At 28.5% G+C, this 23,935-nt stretch overlaps 1 protein-coding gene across 7 annotated transcripts in view; it reads right to left on the bottom strand.

The window, feature by feature from the left end:
- Nucleotides 1–1,151: 1,151 nt before the first annotated feature.
- LOC142332836 (EF-hand domain-containing family member C2-like) overlaps nt 1,152–23,935 on the bottom strand; it is a 367,638-nt gene continuing 344,854 nt past the window's right edge. For 6 of the 7 annotated variants that reach the window (XM_075379467.1, XM_075379472.1, XM_075379468.1 and 3 more), the window contains exons 9-14: nt 20,254–20,450; nt 15,873–16,000; nt 13,719–13,832; nt 11,413–11,592; nt 6,241–6,343; nt 1,215–1,384 (exon numbers count right to left, since the gene is read on the bottom strand). In XM_075379467.1, the coding sequence (XP_075235582.1) occupies nt 1,262–1,384; nt 6,241–6,343; nt 11,413–11,592; nt 13,719–13,832; nt 15,873–16,000; nt 20,254–20,450 (845 nt within the window). In that variant the 3' untranslated portion in view covers nt 1,215–1,261. Of the gene's footprint in view, nt 1,385–6,240; nt 6,344–11,412; nt 11,593–13,718; nt 13,833–15,872; nt 16,001–20,253; nt 20,451–23,935 lie in introns of all 7 variants that reach the window. The other variant, XM_075379474.1, reaches the window with a different exon arrangement.

Here is a 23,935-nt window from a genome sequence, read left to right as displayed (position 1 = left end):
TTAAGAACTCGGATAGATAAGTAATAGCTTTCAGAAACTTCTTCAAAATTAAAGAGGATCAAGTAAACTCTAAACTTATGGAAAATGTTTTCAATATCTAAAAATATTTTTTACTTATTGTATTTCATGTCACTGAACAATAGTAAATTTGTTGTTCAGGCTTGATGTAAAAACTAACCTGCTCTGATGTACAACAAAAACAAATAATGCAGTCTATAAGCATAGAGCACTGTTTCTTTCTTGATAACACTTGACTGCAACAACTGAAACATTACTTAAAATATTGGGCTGGGAAATATCAAAGTCCAATTACACAGCTTCTATTTACCCTCCAGTGATTTTCATTTATTCTGTAAACTAGATTTTTTAGTGGTAGCCATTTTGCAAGTTGATGATGAGTCCAAAAACATTATGCTAAAATGGCTGACTAGCAGAAGGTTTTTGTAATTGTAAGATAAAACAATGAGCAACATAATGTGATATGTTTATTTTTAAATGTGATTATGTAAAAACGTAAAGAAAATTCTAAGTAATTTTCTTTTTTATTATTATAGATTTTAAACTTACTCTTGCCAAATAATATTTATTTTTAATGAACCTCATGTATACTTGTAATTTCAATACATTCATAATCTACTATTCACCTTATTGATTAAGTAAAAACGTTGTACAAATATAGTGGATCGTTTTAAAGCAAAAAACGGATTCACTGATTTTTTTTTTTTTTGTATTACCTGCCAGCAACTTTTATGGTTATGTATGTAATTCACCAGTCAGAGAATGACTGCCTCTTAGAATAAAGATATTCACAAGGACAGCCAGTACCTATAATAAATAGTGCAAAAATGTGACTTATGAAACTGTATTTGTTTTTAGGGGGGGAGTTTGTACCTCATGATTCAAATAATGGTAAGATTGCATACATTATTATCACACAACATACATAAAATTAGAATTACCATCATAAAATTATAATTAAAGGATTAAAGAAGAAAAAACAAATAATATTAATACATTTATAAAGATTTATTTCTTTTCAGTAAAAATATTACATATTACAATAAAAAAAAACTTTACATAATAAAAATGAACTTAAGAAGAGATAATGGTATCATCATAAAAATATCTTCAAGAACTGATTGTAATTTAAAATATTAAATTTAAAAAATTATTACTTAATTACTATAATAATTCCTTATAATAATTTTTTTAAATTACAGAATTTTTAATTGCCAGTATAATTCAATTTAAAGTGAAAATATTAACTAGATTGTTGTATTAATTCATTTTCTAATTCGGTGTCTTTTAATAATTTTTCTAACAGAACAAATTCAATATTACGGCTACGAGATGTATTTTCTTTTTCAACGAGGCTTATCATATTCTGAAAATTAAAATACACAGTTTTATTCATAATAGTCATTAATATATTTAACAGCACATGATCATATATTTACTACTACATTTTAATACTAAAAATTATAATGTCTGAATATGGGTCATCAAGATTGATAGTATTAAAATATATGTACTAAAAAAAAGGTTTTCAAGGTTTTGCATTTTAGGACAGAAAATAACAGTAGAATTAACACTATCTAGCAGAGGATTAGTAGTATGTAATGGCTGCACCTAGCTTAAAACCAGTAAATAACTTTATACGGTCTATAGTGCCTATAGATGTTACATTGTACCAAAGTTGATAATGATGTTACAAAAAAATTAGTGCGAGATGTGTTGCCTCATTAATTACAAACAGAATGTCATATAAGACTTTGTTTGTTGCTAATCTTTCATTTGTTTAATTAAAAATTAATTTTTCTCTCTAGAAAAATGTTGACAGACAAGAAACACAGCTGATCTGCACTCAAATTTTTTTATAAAATTTTTAATAAGTTTCTGATACTATATTAATATTATCATAATTATTTATCACCCTAACTTTAATTTCTTTATGGTTCTAAACTAATAAATCAAACTATGCTACATGGAAACATTTTCTAATTTATTACAACTTAGAATATCATTCTAATTTAGACATTGTTAAACACTATGCCTTTCAGGGTTATTTGGCATTAAACCACTAGTTTAAAATATTGATAAAAGATCAACTCAATGTTAGTTTGTCAGTAAAAGACAATGTTAAAAATACCACCGGATGATATTATATTACCAGAAATTCTGCTTTTAGAATTTATTATTTTAGTGCATACTATTAAGATAAATAATTTTCTACACAGAAAAGGTTTTTACACAATGTTATCAAAAAAAGGTTGGGGAATAAAAGTAGTTTTAAACATTTTTTTGATTGATTTCTAAGAAATTTTGTAGATCTCCTGATATCTAATGCAGTTTTCTTGAGTGGTCTTGAAGAGTCTTCATTCCTTTTTCATATAATGTGGTAACTAAAATTTTTTTTAGACAATGACAGGCACATCAAAATGTTTTTTTTTTTAATTAGAACCTAACATCAGAATGAAGCTGGGGATAGGAGTCATTAGCCGAAAACGTTAACCAGTTCAGCCTGGCAATGTGTAAGCATTTTTTAGGAAATTGTGACAATTAATAATCAGCCCTGATGAAGCACTATTATTTGGATGACTTCTTCTTAATTTGTGAGTGCATTAGTTAACTTTGTGTTTTACTAATCAAATTCACAGAGAAAGAAGAAAAAAATCTAATTTCTTTATTTTGTAATTTTTCATATGACATGAGCCCCCATCAGTATTATTTTCTTTTTTTATTTAAACTTTTACTTTTAAACATTTTGAAACTAATAATTTCACTATGTTATTATTTTACATTATTTTAAGAGCTGATTTCTAAACTAATGATTAAAATGAAGGAACAGCCTGTAAAACTTCACAATCTTGCTTGTCAACATTCTGTATCATAATTCCCTTCATAACCTGGCTTCAAGTTCTAATTCATCAAAATTGAAATTACAGAATTGATTAACTGAAATTATCATTTACTACTGTTTGTATTCAGATTGAAATTATATGATGTGATAAAACAAAAATCAATTATGAATAAAATACATTAAATTGTTCAGTTTAAAGTTCATCATTTAATACTGAACTGAATGAAAATATGTTACAAGTAAGATGTCACGCAGCCAAACAATGAAAAAAGATAATTAGACTTTTCTTCTATCTACATAACATCTTAAGATTAGAAACAAATATGATAGAAAAAAAAGTAAAAAAATCTTTACCACAGCAGGGAAATCTAAAATAAATTATAATGAACGTTTATGAATAATAGTTCTCAAGAAGTTACAGTTTAAATAATAATATATTAAATAAATTTAATTATTGAAAATGCAGGTCGCATTTATAATTACTATAATTAAATTCTACAGATAGTAGAATGCAGTATTCAGTGTTGTGTCAGTATAAATTCTTTGTATTGGAAATCGATGCAACAAGCCTACTGTCTACTGTTAACTACATCCCTCTTTATGAACAATCCCTATATATCATTCCTAAATGAATAATTCTATAAATATATATATATATATATATATATATATATCTGTCTCTCTCTCTCTCTCTGGCTCTGTCTCTCTCTCTCTGTCTCTGTCTCTGTCTCTGTCTCTGTCTCTGTCTCTGTCTCTGTCTCTGTCTCTGTCTCTCTCTCTGTCTCTGTCTCTCTCTGTCTCTATCTCTCTCTCTCTCTCTCTCTCTGTCTATCTCTCTCTCTCTCTTTCTCTCTCTCTATCATTTTGTCTGATGACAGTTTCAGAGGCTGATGACAGAACGAAGGAGAAATTGCCATTCCTAAGGATATTTTTCGTTTAGCTTTACAAATAGAATCCGAAAAATAATTGCCAGCCCCGTATTTTAGAAACACTCTGTATACACATACGTATTCATCCCTATTAAAAATATATATAAAAATTAATATTATTTGAAAGTAGATTTTTTGTTTAATCGTATAAAAGAGCTCTTTAAATTTTAAATAACCGTGTTTAAATGTTTTCTTATCGATGTAAGACAGGTGAGGACATTTAATTTTTAAATATCTGCTATTTTTACAACGTCATAATCTATTTAAAAATTACCTATCTATGAAAATCGAATTTTTCGATTAATCGAATTAGATAGCTCTTTAAATTTTAAATAACCGCGTTTAAATCTTTTGTTATCGATGTAAGACAGGTGAGGACATTTAAGTTTTAAATACCTGCTATTTCTACAACGTCATAATCCATTTAAAAATTAAATCTCTCTTAAAGTTGATTTAATATTTTAATACCGCGTAACTGTTTCCTTCTTTATTTAAATATTTTTTTTCTTTTTTAATTTTTTTTTCGTTGAATTCTTTTAAAAATATATTTTAAATTTTACAATTGTTTTTATTATTATAAACATTTATTGTTTATATTATTATATAATACAATTATTACAATTGTTTATATTATTATATAATACAATTATTACAATTGTTTATATTATTATATATATATCAATATATTGCACATATACATATATATCGTAGCTTGGGAAAAATTTAGTACTTTTTAACAGGATCCGAAATTTTGGAAGAAAATCGCAAATATCTCGAAAACGGTCGGTCCTAGCGCTCTGAAAAATTTTCTCACCCCCACTCGACGCAACCCCTTCCGCTTCCGGCGGTTCTCGTCAGACGATAATATTTTCAAGCGCCCCCGGGGCGCCGTTCGGAAATCGGAGGGGGTGCGACGGGGTGCCACCATAATATCTCGGCAACCGCTGGTCCGTTTTTTACGATTCAAACGCCGTAACTATCGGCAGGTCGAGCGCTAACCGTTTAACTCATCGGGTACGCTCTTGATCGACCGGATCTCGGTCATCCATAAATTAATTCGTTTAGCCTTGCGTTTTGATTACACTCACCCGACGTAAAACGTACAGATCCGATCTTTCGCTAAACACGCTCAAATCTGTGCGCTAGCGATTACCGGTCCGCAGGGCCTAGCTGCGGAGGGCGTGCCACAGGCACACCTTTGCAGCTAGTATATTCGCTAAATTGGGGTGACGGAAGCGAAGAAGAAATATAATCGCCGAATCCTTCGTAAAAAAAAAGTGCAAATATATTATAATTCGAAAAAAGCGTCTACGGGCGTAGAAAGAAATGGGGTTCACCAAAGTTAAAAAAATCTGCATCACGGTGGATTTTAATTTTTTCCGCCGTATAAATCAAACTTAATTTTTTAAATAGGAAGGTTGACGTACGATACGTGATTTCGGTTTAAACTTTTACGAAAAAAACAACGTTGAACGCCGTTTTCTGTTAACTCCTTCGTTATCGAGTTTTAAGCGTTCAAATTTAGAACGATGGAAAAATAGTTTTAGTAAAAAACGCGATATTTGGAAAATGAAACAAATCGGCTGGAAATACTATAAAAAAATCAGATGTGGACACCACATGACTTCCTTGTACGCCTATTAAATTACATATACGCATTTTTTTTTAAATAAAAAGTACATCAAATTTTATTTTATTAATTTTTTTTTTTTTTTGAAATCTGTTTCGAACATAGGTTCCTTCCCCTTGTAGATCTAAATATTTCATTAATTAAAATTTTATTTGGCTATAACTCTGGAACCGATAAAAATAAGTATTTTTATCTCTCTCTCTCTCTGTCTCTCTCTGTCTCTCTCTCTCTCTCTCTCTCTCTCTCTCTCTCTCTCTCTCTGTCTCTCTCTCTCTCTCTCTCTCTGTCTCTCTCTGTCTCTCTCTCTCATTCTGTCTCTCTTTGTCTCTCTCTCTCTCTCTCTCTCACTCTCTCACTCTCTCTCTCTCTCTCTCTCTCTCTCTCTCTCTCTCTCTCTCTCTCTGTCTCTCTCTGTCTCTCTCTGTCTCTCTCTGTCTCTCTCTGTCTCTCTCTCTCTCTCTGTCTCTCTGTCTCTGTCTCTCTCTGTCTCTCTCTGTCTCTCTCTCTCTCTCTCTCTCTCTCTCTCTCTCTCTCTCTCTCTCTCTCTCTCTCTCTCTCTCTCTCTCTCTCTGTCTCTCTCTGTCTCTCTCTGTCTCTCTCTGTCTCTCTCTCTCTCGTATATATATATATATATATACATAGAAAAAAGTTACTTATAACTATCACATGTTTTAATTTTTCAAATTTACAATCTCTTTTTTCATGAATAAAATAATTCTTTGTTAAAAATATATAAAATTTATGTTTTAAAAGTTTGTCTTGTACAAACAGTGTCTGCATTTTAAACAGAATATAAGAAGTCGTAATTAAAAATTACTTACAGGAACATTAATTGGTGGTGTATTAGGGGCTGGATTTTTCTTATAATCAATAAAATCCAAAAGATCTTTATATGAAATTTTACCTTCCTCATCAGTGCACATTCTGTAATAACAAAACAAACAAAAAATAGGTGAAGGAAGATTTGTTAATAACTTGGTTAAGACAATTACATCGATAAACATAATTTTTATTTCCTAATATGTTGATACATGATTTTAATCTGTTTTTTGATGCTGAAAATAAACTTAGAATCTTTCTATCACCCACCTTTTTTGAAAAAAAATTCTATTTTAATTAAAGAATTTTTTTATTTTTCAACATATATTTAGTATTTTAAGCTCCTATTATTGTACTTTGTTAGCTCATTTTATATTGTTTAACTTTTTTAACATAATTTTTAAGCTATAAGTAAACAATACTACACAAAGAATTAAATCATATCATAGTCAGATATAATGACATCATATCTAATACTGAGGAGTGAGCCTTCATGGACAAGATTAATGTTGTCTATGCGGGTCAAAACTTGTAGCTGAAACATAGCTGTGTTGTTTGTATTAAGCACTGGATTTAGGAGTGAATTAATTTTGTTCAGTCTTAAGTTTGTTACTAGTACAGTGTCATAATGCCTCAAAATTGGGTAAATGATGTGGATGCCTTTTATTATGTATGTGATGAGTTTACCATAAAATCAAATAGAAAAAAACATTACACCTTTAATTAAAAAAACATATCATTTGTACTTTCAGTGTAAAATTAGTGATCAGGATAAGACGTAGGCTCCTCATATAATATGCACTACTTGTTCTGTATATTTAAGAGGACGGCTGAAAGGTACATGGAAGGCTTTGCCAGTTGGTGTACCTATGGTTTGACATGAACCAAAGGATCATGTAACCGATTATTACTATTGTTTAACAAGTGTATCTGGAATTTCTAAAAAATCTAAACATACTGTAAACTATCCTTCATTGCAATCTGCAATCAGGCCTGTACCTCGCAGTGAAATTATTCCAGTTCCTGAACCACCTGTGAATGTATGTTTCAAATGAAGAATGAGGCAGTACTAAAGAAGACGACAATGATTTTGATTATGAATTATCTTCCAATAAGCCACATTTTATATCACAAGGTGAATTAAATGACTTGGTTAGGGATTTAAATTTATCAAAAAATCAAGCTGAACTGTTAGGATCAAGGCTGCAAGGTTGGAATTTACTTAAAAAAAATACAAAAATTTTGGGCTATCAAATCTGGCAGAAAGAACTTTCTCAGCATTTTATTGATGAAAATAATTCAGTTTATTGCAAAAATATTGATGAGCTTATGTTGCACTTATGGCAAGTCATAAACCTGAGGACTGGCACCTTTTCATAGTTCTTCCAAGTATAGTTTAAAAGTGGTTCTATTACACAACAATAACAAATATCCTTTGATACCAGTCGCTTATGGTATTAATTCTAATGACAAACTATGTGATGAAAGATGTTCTTGAAAAAATAAAAAATAGAGCTGAAACGTATATGGCAATTTGAAAGTTGTAGCTATTTTGTTAGGCATGCAGTTAGACCATACTAAGTCATGTACTTAGTATGGTCTTAGTATGGTACTTAGTATGGTGTTTTCTTTGCGAACTAGACAGCTGAGCTAGGGATAAAAATTATGTTACCAAAGAGTGAAAGAAACAAGACAACTTAAATCCAAATGAGAAAAATATTATTTATGAGCCCATAGTTGAACCCAAAAAAATATTTTTACCCCCTCTCCATATTAAGCTCTCTTTTTTTCCTGTTTAGCCTCTGGTAACTACCGTTCAGATAATATTTCAGAGGATGAATGAGGAATCATGTATCAGTGTAAATGAAGTGTAGTCTTGTACATTCTCAGTTCGACCATTTCTGAGATGTGTGGTTAATTGAAACCCAACCACCAAAGAACACCGGTATCCACGATCTAGTATTCAAATCCGTGTAAAAATAACTGACTTTACTAGGACTTGAGCGCTGGAACTCTCGACTTCCAAATCAGCTGATTTGGGAAGACGCGTTCACCACTAGACCAACCCGGTGGGTTTCTCCATATTAAGCTAATGAAAATTTTTTTAAAAGCAATGAAGAAGGATAGTCCCAGATTTTTGTACATAAGCAGAAATTTCTGAATGTAAGTGAAGGAAAAATTAAGAGTATTTGTTGGTCCTCAAATACAAGAGCTGGTCAAAGATGATATTTAACTCAATGTTAAATAATGTAGAAAGTGCAGCTTGGGCTTCATTTAAAGACATTTGCAAAAGTTTTCTCAGCAATCAAAAATCTGGCAATTATCATATTGTTAATCAACTTCTTACTTCATACAAAGCTATGGGATGTAATATGTCTTTGAAAATACATTTCCTCCACTCACATCTGGATTTTTTCCTGGACAACCTTGGAGACATAAGTGATGAACATGTGAACGTTTCCACTAAGACATTTCGGTGATGGAAAGCCGCTACAAAGGGAAATGGAATACTAACATGCTAGCCAATTACTATTGGGCATTAATTCGGGATGTGCCTGAGGCTATTTATAAAAGAAGAGCATCAGCAAAATCATTCTAACACAGGTACGGCCATGCAAGATTATAAATTTTACAGATTTTAACTATATTTTCCCATAGTTTTTTTGAAGCATAATTTATTTAAAACTAAGAATGATAGAAAAATTATATTTACTGATATGTAATGTCCGTAAAAACCAATTCAAGAAATGGTATCACACTTAGAGAAATATTAAAAAAAATTTTTTGTCTATTAGTGTAATTAAAATAGAACAGTATAATGAATTCATTCGCATCTAATTTTGTTTTAATTTTTTTAATTAAATTTCTTTTTTATAGATATTATTTTATATATTGATACCACTTTTTTTTCTATTACCCTTAATTTTGTGTTATTATTTATTTCATTCAGAAGTACGAGGTGTGATAAAAAAGTAACAAGAATTTTTTAATTCTGCATACTGTATTTATTTAGAACACCTTAAGCCTTTTCCCCATGCGAAGGCTGCACTATCTATAATGTATATTAATATTTTCAGCCATATTGAACATATAATTCAAATTTGGCAGTCAAGTAATTAGAATGCACTTTATTATAAGTATTGACTTTGTTTGATAACAGATTTGCATTAAATTTTGTGTTAAAAATTAAAGCAAGTGCAGCGAAATGGTGAAGTTGTTAGAAAAAACTTTTTGATGAGGATATTATACCTACACAATGTTTTTATAAGTGGTACATATGGTTTCAAGAAGGCCAAAAAGGTGATAAAAAATTAAACATTTTAACAGATCAACAACTGATGAAAATATCAACAAAATAAAGGACATTGTTATCAGCAGTTTTTGAATCACTGTTAGAGAAGTTATTGAAGAGATGGAAATTTCTTATGACTTGAGTGGAACTATTTTGACAGACATTTTGGACATGAAATGAGAAGCAGCAAAATCTGTTCCAAAACTATTGAATTTTCAACGAAAGAAATATTGCAAAAGCACTGCAGAACAAATTGTTTGATCGCATTGTTAATGAGTTAGAATTACTCAAATGTTTCAAAAAGGGGTGACGAGTTGGTGTATTGTTATAATCCTGAAAGGAAAATCCAATCATTGCAATGGAAGCTTTCCGAAGAACAAAAATTGAAAAGAGCATGCAGAGTTCAATCAAATGTTAAGTTTTTTCTTGCTGTTCTTTTTTATTACAATGGCATTATCCATTATGAATTCTTACCACAAGGAACATCTGCAACTAAGATCCTCTGTTGGCTGTCTGTAGTTTATGGTAATAATGTAATGAATGATGGTACTGTAAAAGAAGGATGTAAGAAATTCAGAGAAAGGTAAACTATTGTCAAGGTAGATTTTTATTGTGAAATGCTGACAAACCTTAGGAGAGTAATACAGAATAAAAGCAAGGGATGCTAACATAGGGTTTTTTTGGATGGCAATGTTCGGCCTGACACTGCAACTAACAGTACGATGATTAAATAAGTTTAATTGGTTGATCTTTGACCATCCCTTACAGCTCTTAATTGGCATCAACTGATTTTTATCTTTTCACAAAATTTGAAAATTTGACTGGCTACTCAACACTTCAAAAGCAAAATGAACTTATGGATAAGTACTTTGGTGCCATTCTTTGAAAAGGGAATAGACAAACTGATGTCACAACATAGTAAGTGCTTGAATTTGGGGAAGGACAATGTTGAGAAGTAATAGTAGCCTGTATGTTACAATTAAGTATGTATCAAATTTTTTTTTAGTTTATTTTTATTACTTGATCATATATTACTTTATAAGTAGCCCTCACAATAATAGTGAACAAGAAAAAGTAAAAAAAAATAGCAATATAAGTGATTAATTTTAAAATTTATTTATTTTTGTATTTAAAGTGGCATTAACTGCTATAGTTATTAACCACTAAAAAATGCAACATTATAAACATAAAGGCACACGTTGTTAAATTCTATATTTATTAGATTAAATACCCCTCGCTTATCAATCTCTCTTTTTTACTGTTAAGCCTCTGGAACCACCATAAGGTATTACTTCAGAGGATGATATGTAAGAATGTAAATGAAATGTAGTCTTGTACAGTCTCAGGCGGACCATTCCTCAGACGTGTGGTTAATTGAAATCCATTCACCAAAGAACACTGGTGTCCATGATCTACTATTTAAATCTGTATAAAAGTAACTGTCTTTACTAGAATTTGAACCTTAGAACTCTCAACTTTGAAATCAGATAATCAGTTCACCACTAGACCAACCTGGTGGGGACTTATCAATTTATTAGCATTTAAAGTTAAATAAACATTTTTTTTTAATTGCAGAAACACATAATGGACAAATGACATGTAAGTGAAAAAAAACCAATGAAACTGTTATTTCTTTCCATATTCAAGAAAATTTAAATCCTTACAGGAAATATTGTGGTCTGATTGGGTAAATAAATTAATTAAATACTTTATTCTGACAGTAAATAATAATGTATTATATAGATAATATCAAAGTTAATAACCTCATTGACATTAATAATATAGGTAGCCAGGTGAATAAAATTATTTTCATTCAATTCTATTCTACAATGAAAAACAAAAATTAATAAAATAGAAAACTGGATAACTTATGAAAACTTACTTATTAAGAAAATAATTAATAACTTCAACATCAAGTGGAAGTTTTGCACCTCTTAATACACTATATGCTGCATCTTTTTTCACTTTCCCATTGCCATTAATGTCTCTGTAACGAAATGATTCTTCCAATCGTTCGAATGAATTAAATAAATTTTTTTTCAATTCACATTGTATAATACTCCTGGATTAAACAAATAATAAGATTATTTATATAAATTTTACATAAGATACAAAAATAAATAATAAACATTTTCAACTGTGAACTGTAAACAGAGGACTAAAAAGAAACTAAATTAAGATAAACGAACTAAAGAACTAAAAAAAAACTGAAAGAATAATTATCAAAAGGGCTGAGCTTTTATTTATAGATCTCTGTGGCGGAGTGGTAGCGCGTCTGGGCCTTTTAACTGGAGATCCCAGGTTCAAATCTCAGTCGGGCATGGAATTTTTCATACGCTATGAAATCCCATTTCCATTTCCCAAGCACAATCTTTAAGCTTATGCGGCAAAAGATAAATCAAAAGAAAAAAAAAATTGCTAAAGCTTAAAATCAGACTTTTTTTAATGTTTTCTGACAACAAGCCAAGTTACCAATTTTCTTTTTTATTTTTAAATTCATTTATTTCTTTTTTTTATTTATTTGTTTTATTAATATTGTTTTTTACATTTACTTCACTTGATTTCATTCATTTCCTTTTTCCTTTTTTTTTACAATAATTTTTTTTATACTAACATTTTAGACTTATTTCAACCACTTCATTTATTTTTATAATTATATAATAATTTAATTAATGTAATGAAAGATGTAATGATCTGTTCGTAATAATCCATAGACCATATCAGAAATGGGGAGATATGCCATTCTCCATGGATAAAAATGGAATTATTCCAGCATTTTCCTGAATGGATCAAGAGAAACTTTGTAACCTTGATGATCATAACTACATCACAAAATTAGACAAATATAAAACAAAAAAATCTGATGTGGACACCACATGACTTCCTTGTACACATATTAAATTACATATACACATTTTTTGCAGCACTTCATTTAAACTTATTTCATTTGAAAGTGAGACACGATCCTCCAGTTCTTAAATAAAGCAGACGGTTACAAAATTGCACTGCAGTGGACACCACATTGTATCACATTTTTGTGGTGTCTGTATCACCATTTTATATTACTTTATATATTAATTTCATTTCATGTCGCTCAAGTAGTTATGTGGTGTATGTGAGAACGTGTCACATCCATACTTTGCACATGTTTCAAATCCGACTTCATATACATATAATTTTTTTAACTTTTTTAAAAAATTTAAATATATTGATTTATTTATAATTATTAAACTTGTAAAAAAGTTTGAATTAAGATGGAAAATACATCAAATTTTATTTCACAAATGACTTCTGATTTTTTTCATATTTTTTTTATTTTTGTTATTTATCATTTATTGTAAATTTTTTTTACAATCAGCGGTTAATAATTATTAATAAATCAATATATTTAATTTAAACAAAAAAAATTAAAAAGAAACATATGTATATGATTTTGAATTTAAACAGATGTGCCTTCTCGTTGTAAGACCAAATATTTCATTAATTAAAATTTTATTTGGCTAATAATTTTTCAATTTTTTTAATATTAATTAAAATGTTTGTTTATTTCATTATTTAATAGGCTATACATAAAATTTGCTTTACAAAAAAAATCACACTAGAAATTTGGATGTAGGTTAATAAATCATTTTCAAAAAAGTCTGGCTACTTCACAAAATTTTTATAAATCATATACATTTATTAATAAAAAATGTTACCGCAACTAAGTACAACAATAATTTATTTTCTATATTAAAAAAAAAAATAGTGATAAAAAACCTGATAAATTTAATACTGCAGTATTTCTAATTACTGAAGTAATCTAATACTGAAGTATTTCTGAATTTCAGCGAGGTACAGTATTAGAGTTATGTAATTTATGCAAAAGTTCTTCCAGTTATACAAGCAATATAAGATGGACAAGACTTGTACAATGCATAAAAAAAAAATTAAAAATGATGTCTTTAATATTTTCCAGTAAATGGCACTTCAGTAATAATCTGCATAAGTATAGGCATCATTATGCTCTATATTTTTTCAGTTACGATCACTCAAGTTATAAACTTTGTATAAAAAAAAAAATAGGATTCTTATAGACATTGGAAATCAGTTAATATAAAGGCCTATTTAATAACATTGTCATATATGTACATTGCATTTGTTAAATTTTTTTTTCTGTTTTTGTTACTAGTATAAAAAAATTCATACCTTAAATATTCATTAGGTAGCGGATCAACTTTCACCTCTGAAGAATAGTATCTAGCCAAAGTTATTATTTCATGTTCAGTAATTTCATCACAAAGAATACTTTTTATCGATTCCCTGTAAATAAAAACAAGAATTTTACATTATTAGTAACAATGTAAGTTCATAAAATATTGAATTTTACTGCTGAAATGTATACAGACGATACAAAGTAGAAATGGATAATAATAAAAATATCTTCAAAACAGCAAACTGTATTTTCTTTACAATTCTGCATATATTTATTTGTTTTGACTTGTGTACAATGAATATTGCTGTAATATGTACTCATGTTTGGGTTCCCATAACCGTAATGATTATAGGTGATCTAGATATGTATTACAAGTCAGTTACTGTTGCATTGTAAACATGTATTGCATACCTGTATACATCAATATACAGGCACCGTAAACACATATCACCATTTCAAGACCCTTGAACTTTGGTGATGATTTTGGTGTAGAAAAACAAATATTTCATATTAATTGCACATCATATCTTATTACATACATATTAAATTTCATATAAAATAAATATTCAAATTTTATTTTTTAAGGAAACTCATCATCTCACCACCTTCAATTCTGCCTTACTACCCTGAATAAAGGGATATAAGAATAGAAGAAAAAACTTAAAATAGTCTAACAGGAAAAATTTTAAATAATCGACTTCTAAAAGAAGACTAAACATCAGTATACCTTAAAATTTTTAGCACTATTTGTATAAAAATCGCTAACTTAGTTATAATAATGTATTTAAAACTAGAATTGATGAACACTTTAAATATTATAAAAGTAAAAAATTGCGTTTCTCTAATGTTTCTGATCTTATTCACATTCAATAACCAATATTCATACAAATTTAGAAATACTGGAAATTAAGAAATACAATATTAATACAAATAATAGAATTTTTGACATTTTAGAACATATATATATATATATATAAGTACATTTAATTTGATCAACCTACATATAAAATATGAGGATGACACATCATAAAAGCTGCTGTAGATAGCAGCACTTCTTTAGACATTGATAATTCATAATACTTCAACTCTGTACAGTCACATAACTTTGGCTAGCAAGTCCACAAGGATTTCAATTTTGTTTTTATTATTGATTTTAATTTTGATTTTTTAATTTAATTTTATTAAATGACTTCATATTTTTTTATATATATGAAATTTTTAATTTTAATTTTAGTTTAAATTTTTTTTAAATAAAAATTTAAAAATTTTAGTTTTAATTTCTGTTTTGATTTTAATTTGGTAAAAGATCTTTTAACAATTTTACATTTTAAATCTTATCTGTAGTGTAGGATTTTAAATTCAATTTTAATGTGTAATTTAATACGAATGATTTGAAAAATTACATAGAGCAGCTGATGATGAGAAGGACTTGCGAAAGCACTCTTATTTGAATTATGGAATAAGGTAGGTTCATCCTATTTTATTTTATTTTATTACTCTGTACTTAGGTTGATCGGTTAATATAATAATGTATTTATATATTACTGAAGTATTGTCATTTGAAATTTTCTCAGTGCTTCATAATGAGTTCAAAATCAATGTCATTAGAATAGTGGATGTAAATAAAAAGAATATCAGGGTTTTAATTTGTTATAAAATCTCTTGGATGAGGTGTAGTGTTGGTTTAAGGCTAGAACCAAAGAGTAAAAAGGAAAATTTTAGTTGCATGCATATCTGGAGATCGATTCATTCATATAGATCTTTCCGCTTGACAGTGTCTATATAAAATCCTTTGCAAGCTCAGAGACTATTAACAAATACACAACCAATTGATTCATTTGTTTAGATCCATTATTATAAATAATAATATCTGAATTCGCCTGACAAAGACAATTAGATGAAATTTGTTGTATTTCCAGTTGACAAGCCTGTGTTTCTTTTAAAAAGTCAAATACACGGAAAGATAAAATTTCAGAAATTACCAGAGAGGAATAAAAAATTGATGTAAAACTTACATCTTAGAGATTCAAGTTAAGCGACTTTCTATTCTTTTAAAAAAGGGTGTGAACCCTATTCTGGAGGTTGAGGTTAAGTTTCAATGCACCTTATATAAAGTATATAGATAAAGTTATATTAATATTACTTACCTAAACTGTCTGTATGTTAGAACAGGTATTGTATCATTTACCAAATGACGTGACACAAATTCTTTATAACAGGGTTTTAACTTATTTTTCACTTTATCTAATATTAATTTCACGTTACTTTTTGGAAACTGAAACAGATTAAATAAACTTATTAATAACAAATAAAAGAAAAGAGAAAACTACATAACACAAAAAATCCACTCAATTTAAATTACAAAATTATAATAATTAATCTGACAGAAATTTTAATTAAAAATAGCTATTGATTAACAAGTAAAATTTTAGTTTATAAAGATTCTCCACTAGTCTAAGACTATTGGGAATTCAAAGGTATAGAATTTATTTTTTTGTAAGTGAAAAAAAAACAACAAAACATTAAATCAGCATATCAAAATGAATGAACTAAAATAAGATTAGTAAATTTTTTTTGTTCCATAACCAGTATATTTACAATTGGCTCTAATTGGAACCATAAGTAAATCATTTGATAATAAGCACATGATAAGGGGTTAAGTCAACTAATAATAATAGTTTGATAACTACTGACTGATGTAAGCAGTAATCTTAAAATTCATTAGAACGTTAAAGTTCATTAGAACATTGGTAAATAAAAAGTTTTTAAACTTGTTAAACTTCTGCTTAAAAGCTTGTTTCTGCTTGTTATACTTTTTTTATACTTGTAAAATTAAATTTTAGTTCAACCTCTGCAAGTGCATTGAGAATACCATTTTTTTCTACCAGTGCTTAATTTTTATAGTGTTGAGGCATCTTAGGTTTGATGAGCTTCATTTTGTATATGAGTAATTTATGTAATTTAAGAAAAAAAAACACCACATTAACTAAAAATAACAAAAATAAAAAAGTTGCATACAAAAGAGTATTGATGAAATATTATGAACAAAATGTGAATTACATTCTACCTAGAACTGAACAAATAATAGTGAAATTGCTGATCAAATCACATTAAAATGTAGTAATTTATTAAAAAATACAACTTACATAAATTTTGGTTTTTCAAAATTAATATCTTATGTTTAACAATCTTTGAACCCAACCTCATACTGATTATGAACTCATTTCCTACCATAAGAATCCATTGTGTCAAATAGTGATAGAATATTTTTAGTCCTAAGTCTCTAAATAAATAAACACAAGTTTTGTTATTGTCTTTAAGTCATTTAAAGGTTCTTTCATGTCCATTTGTTTATTAAGTAGTATCTCATAGCCAGAAGTATTTATAACCTTTGTATAGATATCAGTTTTTTGCCTTCTGCAAAATTAGCAGTTGTCTCGACTTTGATCTCATTTGAAGTGAATCTTTGATCAGCAAGCTTCAGTGTGTTCCATATCTCAATTAGAGACTGTTAACTCTTCAGTACATAATCAATTACAGAATTTAACTTATTATGGATAAATTTACACCAGAATACATATTTTACAAATAAATAAATATGAAAAAATGTAAATGTTAATTTACATAAATGTAAATGAAAAATATGTCACATAATTCATCAGTTCTTATTTAAAGAATTTTTAATAAATGTGATTTGAACTACACCAAATAAATAAATTGCGGAATTTAGTAATTTTTTTAATATACTTTCAGTTTAATTCATCGGTAAATTTAGCAATCTTTTTGTCTTCACAAATTATTTAAAAAGTTAATAAAATAAAATTACACAGTGATTACATTAAATAACATACATATTTCAAAATATCTTTCCAGATAACACTACTAAAGAGAGGCTGAAAAAAAGTTCTAAAAATAAAGAGTTTTTGAAAAGTAAAAAACAAAATAAAAATAAATAAAATGTTAAGTTGTAAGAATTAAAAAAATTTATATAAGAAAAAAATGAATAATATAAAATTTCATGATATCATAAAAGTTGTAATAATTTAATTAAATATTTGGGTCATGAAGGGATGAAAATTAGAACTCCTAAAATTGCAAGTTGACTTAAATTGCCGAATATTACTCAGGTGAACATGCAGTTATGTACCTTAACTGAGATGTGAAGTTGATACATGCTTATGAGGGACATTTGGAAAGTTCTCGACCTGATAAAGAAAACAAGATTTATCAGAAATTTTGTTTTTATTTTTCAACGTAATCATCACCTTACAATTTGATACATTCAGATCAACTTTCCAACTTTTTAATACTCTCAGTAAAAAGGGATTTGTCTGACCCTGCAAAATAAGCGGTTGTCTCCTCTTTGACCTCATCATTTGAAGTAACTCTTTATCCAGCAAGCCATTTCTTCAGCTTTGGAAAAATGCCTGGGAGTCAAATCCAATGAATTCAGCACATCTGGAAGTACTTCAAAGTGTAGGTCATGATGTTTTTCAGCAACAACCAGATGTCTGTGTAGACGTATTGTCAGGTGAAAGAGTATTTTTGCCCAGATGTGGGTGTTTAACCTCAATAGCATCCTTCAATCGGTCCAGTAGTGAAACCTGGTGATGATCCTGTATTTTTCCAGGTACTCTGCATCTGAAACACCATAGCTATGACTTTTTCTGCAGATGGAATTGTTTTATCTTCCTTTGATGCACTTTCACTTGCTTACACAAACTGATTGGTTTCTGGCATCTAATGGTAAATCAATGTTTAATCTACTGTTATGAAACAATGAAAAGACTAAGGAGAATCGAGTTTAAATACCTTGAGAAGTATTCAGTTGAATGCATTTTTAATAGACAAATGTGGATGGCATCCATCAAGCGGAAAGTTTTTTCATCCCCAAAACAACACATAAAATATAGTGGACATGGTCTGTCAAGATGTTTGCAATGTCAGCAAGCTCACACACCCTCAATTAGAGATAATTTAATATGGCACTGTGGATTTTTGGGACTATTTCATCACAGAATGAGAATTTATCAAAGTTAGAAATTGAGATTTAGTTCATGAGAATTTATTTCAATATATTTTAAGATCATTTAAAAGTGATTTATAATATGGCAAATTCTTTTTTTAAATATTTAATATATTTGCTTTTGTCAGAAGAGCTTCATTTTGGGTGTAATATAATAACACTGTGGATCAATTATTAAATTAATATTCTTGGGCTTGAAACTGTTTCAAAAAATCCATTCTGTTTATTATGATGACAATCATAGTATGAAATTTTGAATGGTATATCGTTCTGATGTAAATCTCATTGTTGATAAAAGGACATTAACTAGTTCTTTTATGATTGAAGCCATCCCAGCTATCAGCCAGATGCATAGGATTGTCTCTTGTTCATTTGGTCTAAAGAGGTAGAGTGAACTCATAGAAGAAGAAAAAAGATGATGAAAGATTTTAATCTCGTCTGACTGTTGCCAAAAAACACTTATTGTCCTAGAAAAAAGTCGTTTTAGCTTCTCCCAACAGAAAAAAAATTTGTTACTGATCCTACAGCACATGAAAACATGACATAATCAAGTAATGATTGTTTTAAAAAAAACTTTTTTTCATAAAACACAAGTCCCTCCTTGAATTGGCATAACTCTGCTCAAGAATGACCAACTCCCGTGCTAGTCTTCCAAAAGAAAGAGACGATGAAAATGTTTTCTTGTTACCTTCTTCACAGAGCCAGAAATGCACATCAGTATGACAAACCCACCAAAATAAGCGTTCAACCCACTTAAGTTGAATGTAATGATATTCAATCATAAATAAGAAAAACTGATGTGAATAGTTTGCCTGTCATTGCAGTGAGCGCTGTGTTCACACCTTTATATTTTTGTATTACTCTTTCTCTATTAATATACATACAAGTGAATACTGTGCACAGTAGCTATCAACCACTGATACAATACAATTCATTGTTTTAAAGTGAGTAGTATGTTCATTTGCTACTTGATTATTTTATTGTCCTATTTTATAAATGTATGAGTATATTTTTTTTAATATAGGAAACAATATTATATGAATAACTGTTTTACAGCAATCTTAACACAAACTAAATGCTGATTACTTACTTATTATATTATTTAAATTTCTGCCTATCAATTTCAACAAAACTTTTTATTGTTAGTTTTTTAAAGATTACAAAAAAAACCTGGTATAATTAAGGAAAACCTAATGTACTGGTACAATGAAAGTTTAGATCTCCGTCAGTTCATAATATAATAATATTTTATTTCTATATTTATATATATATATATACTATTATTTTTTTTTGGCAAAATATCTTTTATTATATTAAATTACATTTTAAATTGCTATTTACGTAAATTCACCAGTAAGTAACAATGTTACAGTTAGTGCAGCTGCCATCAACAAATTCACCCTTTTCTGTTGAAGAACTAAAATAACAGTTATGTTTATAAATATACACTTCATTAACTCAATTAGGGGTAAATTTACAAAGTATAAAATTGAATTAATTACCTCATTAGCACGAAGTTCCATATATTTTAATGCATATTCATCAGCATCGATTAAAAGATATTTGAAAGTTTCTATAACTAACTCATTTCCAACATAAAAATCTAATGCAGAATAACAAGCTGGAGGTTTACAGCCGAACACTTGTTCTCCTGGTTTTGATATTTGTCTTCGTGAAACTCTCATTCCACTGTTGTAACCTGATTTAACAAATTTATATATTACTAATTAATTTTTTTAATATCATAATATTATTGTTTAGCAGTCCTACGCAAGAACTATCGCATAAAAATAAACAAGAACAAAACGAAAGTAATGAAATGTAGTAGAAATAACAAAGATGGACCACTAAATGTGAAAATAGGAGGAGAAAAGATTATGGAGGTAGAAGAATTTTGTTATTTGGGAAGTAGAATTACTAAAGATGGACGAAGCAGGAGCGATATAAAATACCGAATAGCACAGGCGAAACGAGCCTTCAGTCAGAAATGTAATTTGTTTACATCAAAAATTAATTTAAATGTCAGGAAAAGATTTTTGAAAGTATATGTTTGGTGTGTCGCTATATATGGAAGTGAAACTTGGATGATTGATGTATCTGAGAAGAAAAGATTAGAAGCTTTTGAAATGTGATGCTGTAGGAGAATGTTAAAAATCAGACGGGTGGATAAAGTGACAAATGAAGAGATGTTGTGACAAATAGATGAAGAAAGAAGAATTTGGAAAAATATAGTTAAAAGAAGAGACAAACTTATAGGCCACATACTAAGGCATCCTGGAATAGTCACTTTAATATTGAAAGGACAGGGAGAAGGAAAAAATTGTGTAGGCAGGCCATGTTTGGAATATGTAAAACAAATTGTTAGGGATGTGGGATGTAGGGAGTATACAGAAATGAAATGACTAGCACTAGATAGGGAATCTTGAAGAGCTGCATCAAACCAGTCAAATGACTGAAGACAAAAAAAAGTTGTTTAGCAAATGAACCTCAAAAAAATAAATAATAATTTTCAATAGATTTCTATTTAGATGGCCTTTCATTAGTATATCAATGAATTTCCTTTGTAACAGAAATTAACAAGCTCCTAGCTGATGAAATACACATAAAAAAGTTTTCAAATCGAACTGCAGAACAAGAAAGTATAAATTTAGGAGCACCTTCTTGGCACAAAGTTATAGGATCAGAATTTTACAATAAAAGCAAGATATTTAAAAAAAAATAAAATAATATATATAATTTTAAACAGAAAATGGACTGGTTAACCCCTCCACACTCTGATAACCAAAATATTGCTTGCTGTGGTTTCCCAGGTAATTATATCTATGATATTTCAATTACTATAGCTATTTCCTTACATTTTATTAATCCTATAATTGAAATTTTGTTAATGATCCTATTATGTGAAAATAGTTCAAATAATGAATACAGATATAATCTAATATTTGTCAGGTACAATTCAACTGATAAAGATTTTTATATGGATTTTTTGTTGTTGCTGATATATTTTTGTTATTTGTTTACTTTTATTATTAATGGTAAAATAATATTATTGTTATAAGGTTAATATTTTATTAACAATGGGTTGTAAAATCTGTAGTTTCACTGAACACATAATGTGTGAAAACCTGTTTAACATAGACATTTTGTGATGACAGTGACTAGAATATCTCATTTCTTATTTGACAAACTCTTTTTATCCTAAATCATGTTTAACACACTTTAACTTTTATTAATTTTCCCTCTGTTTCTGTGATTTAGTTTATAAGTGGTTTTTTATTAAAAAGCCACTTAACCAACAAATCATTTGTTGGTAAGTGTTTTTTTTTTTTATAAATACATATATATGTATGTATATTATACATATATAACATATACGTGCATATGTGTGTGTGTGTGTGAATGTATGTGCATGTGTGTGTGTGTGTGCATCCATGTATAAGTGTTAAATGTGTGTGAGTATGTTTTAATGGTATATCTATGTTGAGTATATTATTTCAACTTAATTTTTTTAAGGTTGGCACTGTTAACAATAGCCATAAAAGTAACTTTACTAAAGGGTCCTTCTAATTGGCTTCTAATGTTATTATTATGGAAAAAATGTTACGGTGTTTTAAAAGTGATAGTGTAACAAGCTCTGTCTAAAGATTATTTTAACAGAACTGATAAAAATATCATTCATTGTTATAATTTAACATCAAAAGAGATAAAATATATGTAAATAATTTCAATTTTTTATAATAAAATTGATAATAAATGTTTATTATGCCAGTATTTATTTACCGCAAAAGACTACATAAAAAAAGGTGTATAAAAATTAAAGAATTTTATAAAAATGTGGATCCAGTGGAGGAATAAATATTAACATCTTTTGTAAACTTAACATACGACTGTTAACATGTGCATTAGATAATATTTAACCAATATTGAACTTATCTAGAAAAATTATTATTATTTTTTTATTTTGGTTATAAATTATGAAATAGTTTTTGTATCAGTATGTCACTTGTTGCAATTCTGTTTGCTTTCCAGTCTGTAACAGTTTTTACCTTTAACATAAATTAACATATACATATATATATGGGTGTTTCTAAAATAGATCACCAAACTTCTGCAGTGGTTTTCTTAAATTAAAATAAAGAAAAATGTTCTTATAAACATGGGGGCCTGAAATGCTTTGTTTTCCCGCTAGCGGCAATTTTGTTTTTTTCACTAAATAATTTTTACTTCCAGAACGGTTTGACTAATTAAAGACCTATTATTAGAAAAATAAATAACCTTATCTAAGAATATTTTTCAAAATGGTAATCATTTAAAATTTTTAAATCCAAAAAACGGGGAAAAAATAGATTTTATTAAAAAATCACAAGAGTCAAAAAGGTTTTCTTTTTTAATTTTGAACAAACTAACATACTCGATTTTTTTACTTGCTTCATAAAATAACTAAGCTTTCTACTAAAAATAAATACATAATTTTAACAGGAAATACAATAATAGTCATTAATATGAAGACATATTTTTGAAAGATAAATATTTTGAAAATTAATTTTTTGAAAGATTCATGAAACAATTAGCTCATACAGGCACCTAAAATGTCCACAAACAGAAAGAAAAAATCACAACAGATGCTCAAAATGACCTCCATTTGAAGTAATACATGATACAACATGTCTTTGCATTGACTGGTGTATTTGTTCAAAGATCCCAGGTTGATTCCTTATGACGTCATATGATTCTGTAATTCTTTATCGAAGAGTCTCAACATCATTAACAGGTGCTAAATAAAACAAAGATTTCATGTACCCCCAATTATAAAAATCAATAGGACTCATATCAGGCAATCTAGCAAGCCATGGTATCAGCCCGCCTCTTCCAATCCAATTCTGCCCATATGTAGCTACGTTACATGCAGTGTGTAGTGTGCTGGTGCACCATCATGCACCATTTTTTCTTTCCAAGGCCAATTCTTTCAAAAGTAGAGGAATACATTTTCTATAAAGTGTCCATAATTATTACCATTCAGTGTCAGTCGCAGGAAGTGAGGGCCCAAGAAGCTTTTCCTGAAGATGCCAATCCACACGTTCATTTTGAAGTGTTCCTGATGATTTCCTTCAAATATGGTTTGAGGTATCTGCCCACACACGCATTGTTATGTAATTTTGTAATGCCATTTTTCATGAATGTAGC

The sequence above is a fragment of the Lycorma delicatula genome, chromosome 12 (genome assembly GCF_047948215.1).
Source record: "Lycorma delicatula isolate Av1 chromosome 12, ASM4794821v1, whole genome shotgun sequence".
Taxonomy (NCBI): Eukaryota; Metazoa; Arthropoda; class Insecta; order Hemiptera; family Fulgoridae; genus Lycorma; species Lycorma delicatula.
Note: the sequence above shows the minus strand (reverse complement) of the source record. Positions and strands in the feature narration are given on the sequence as shown.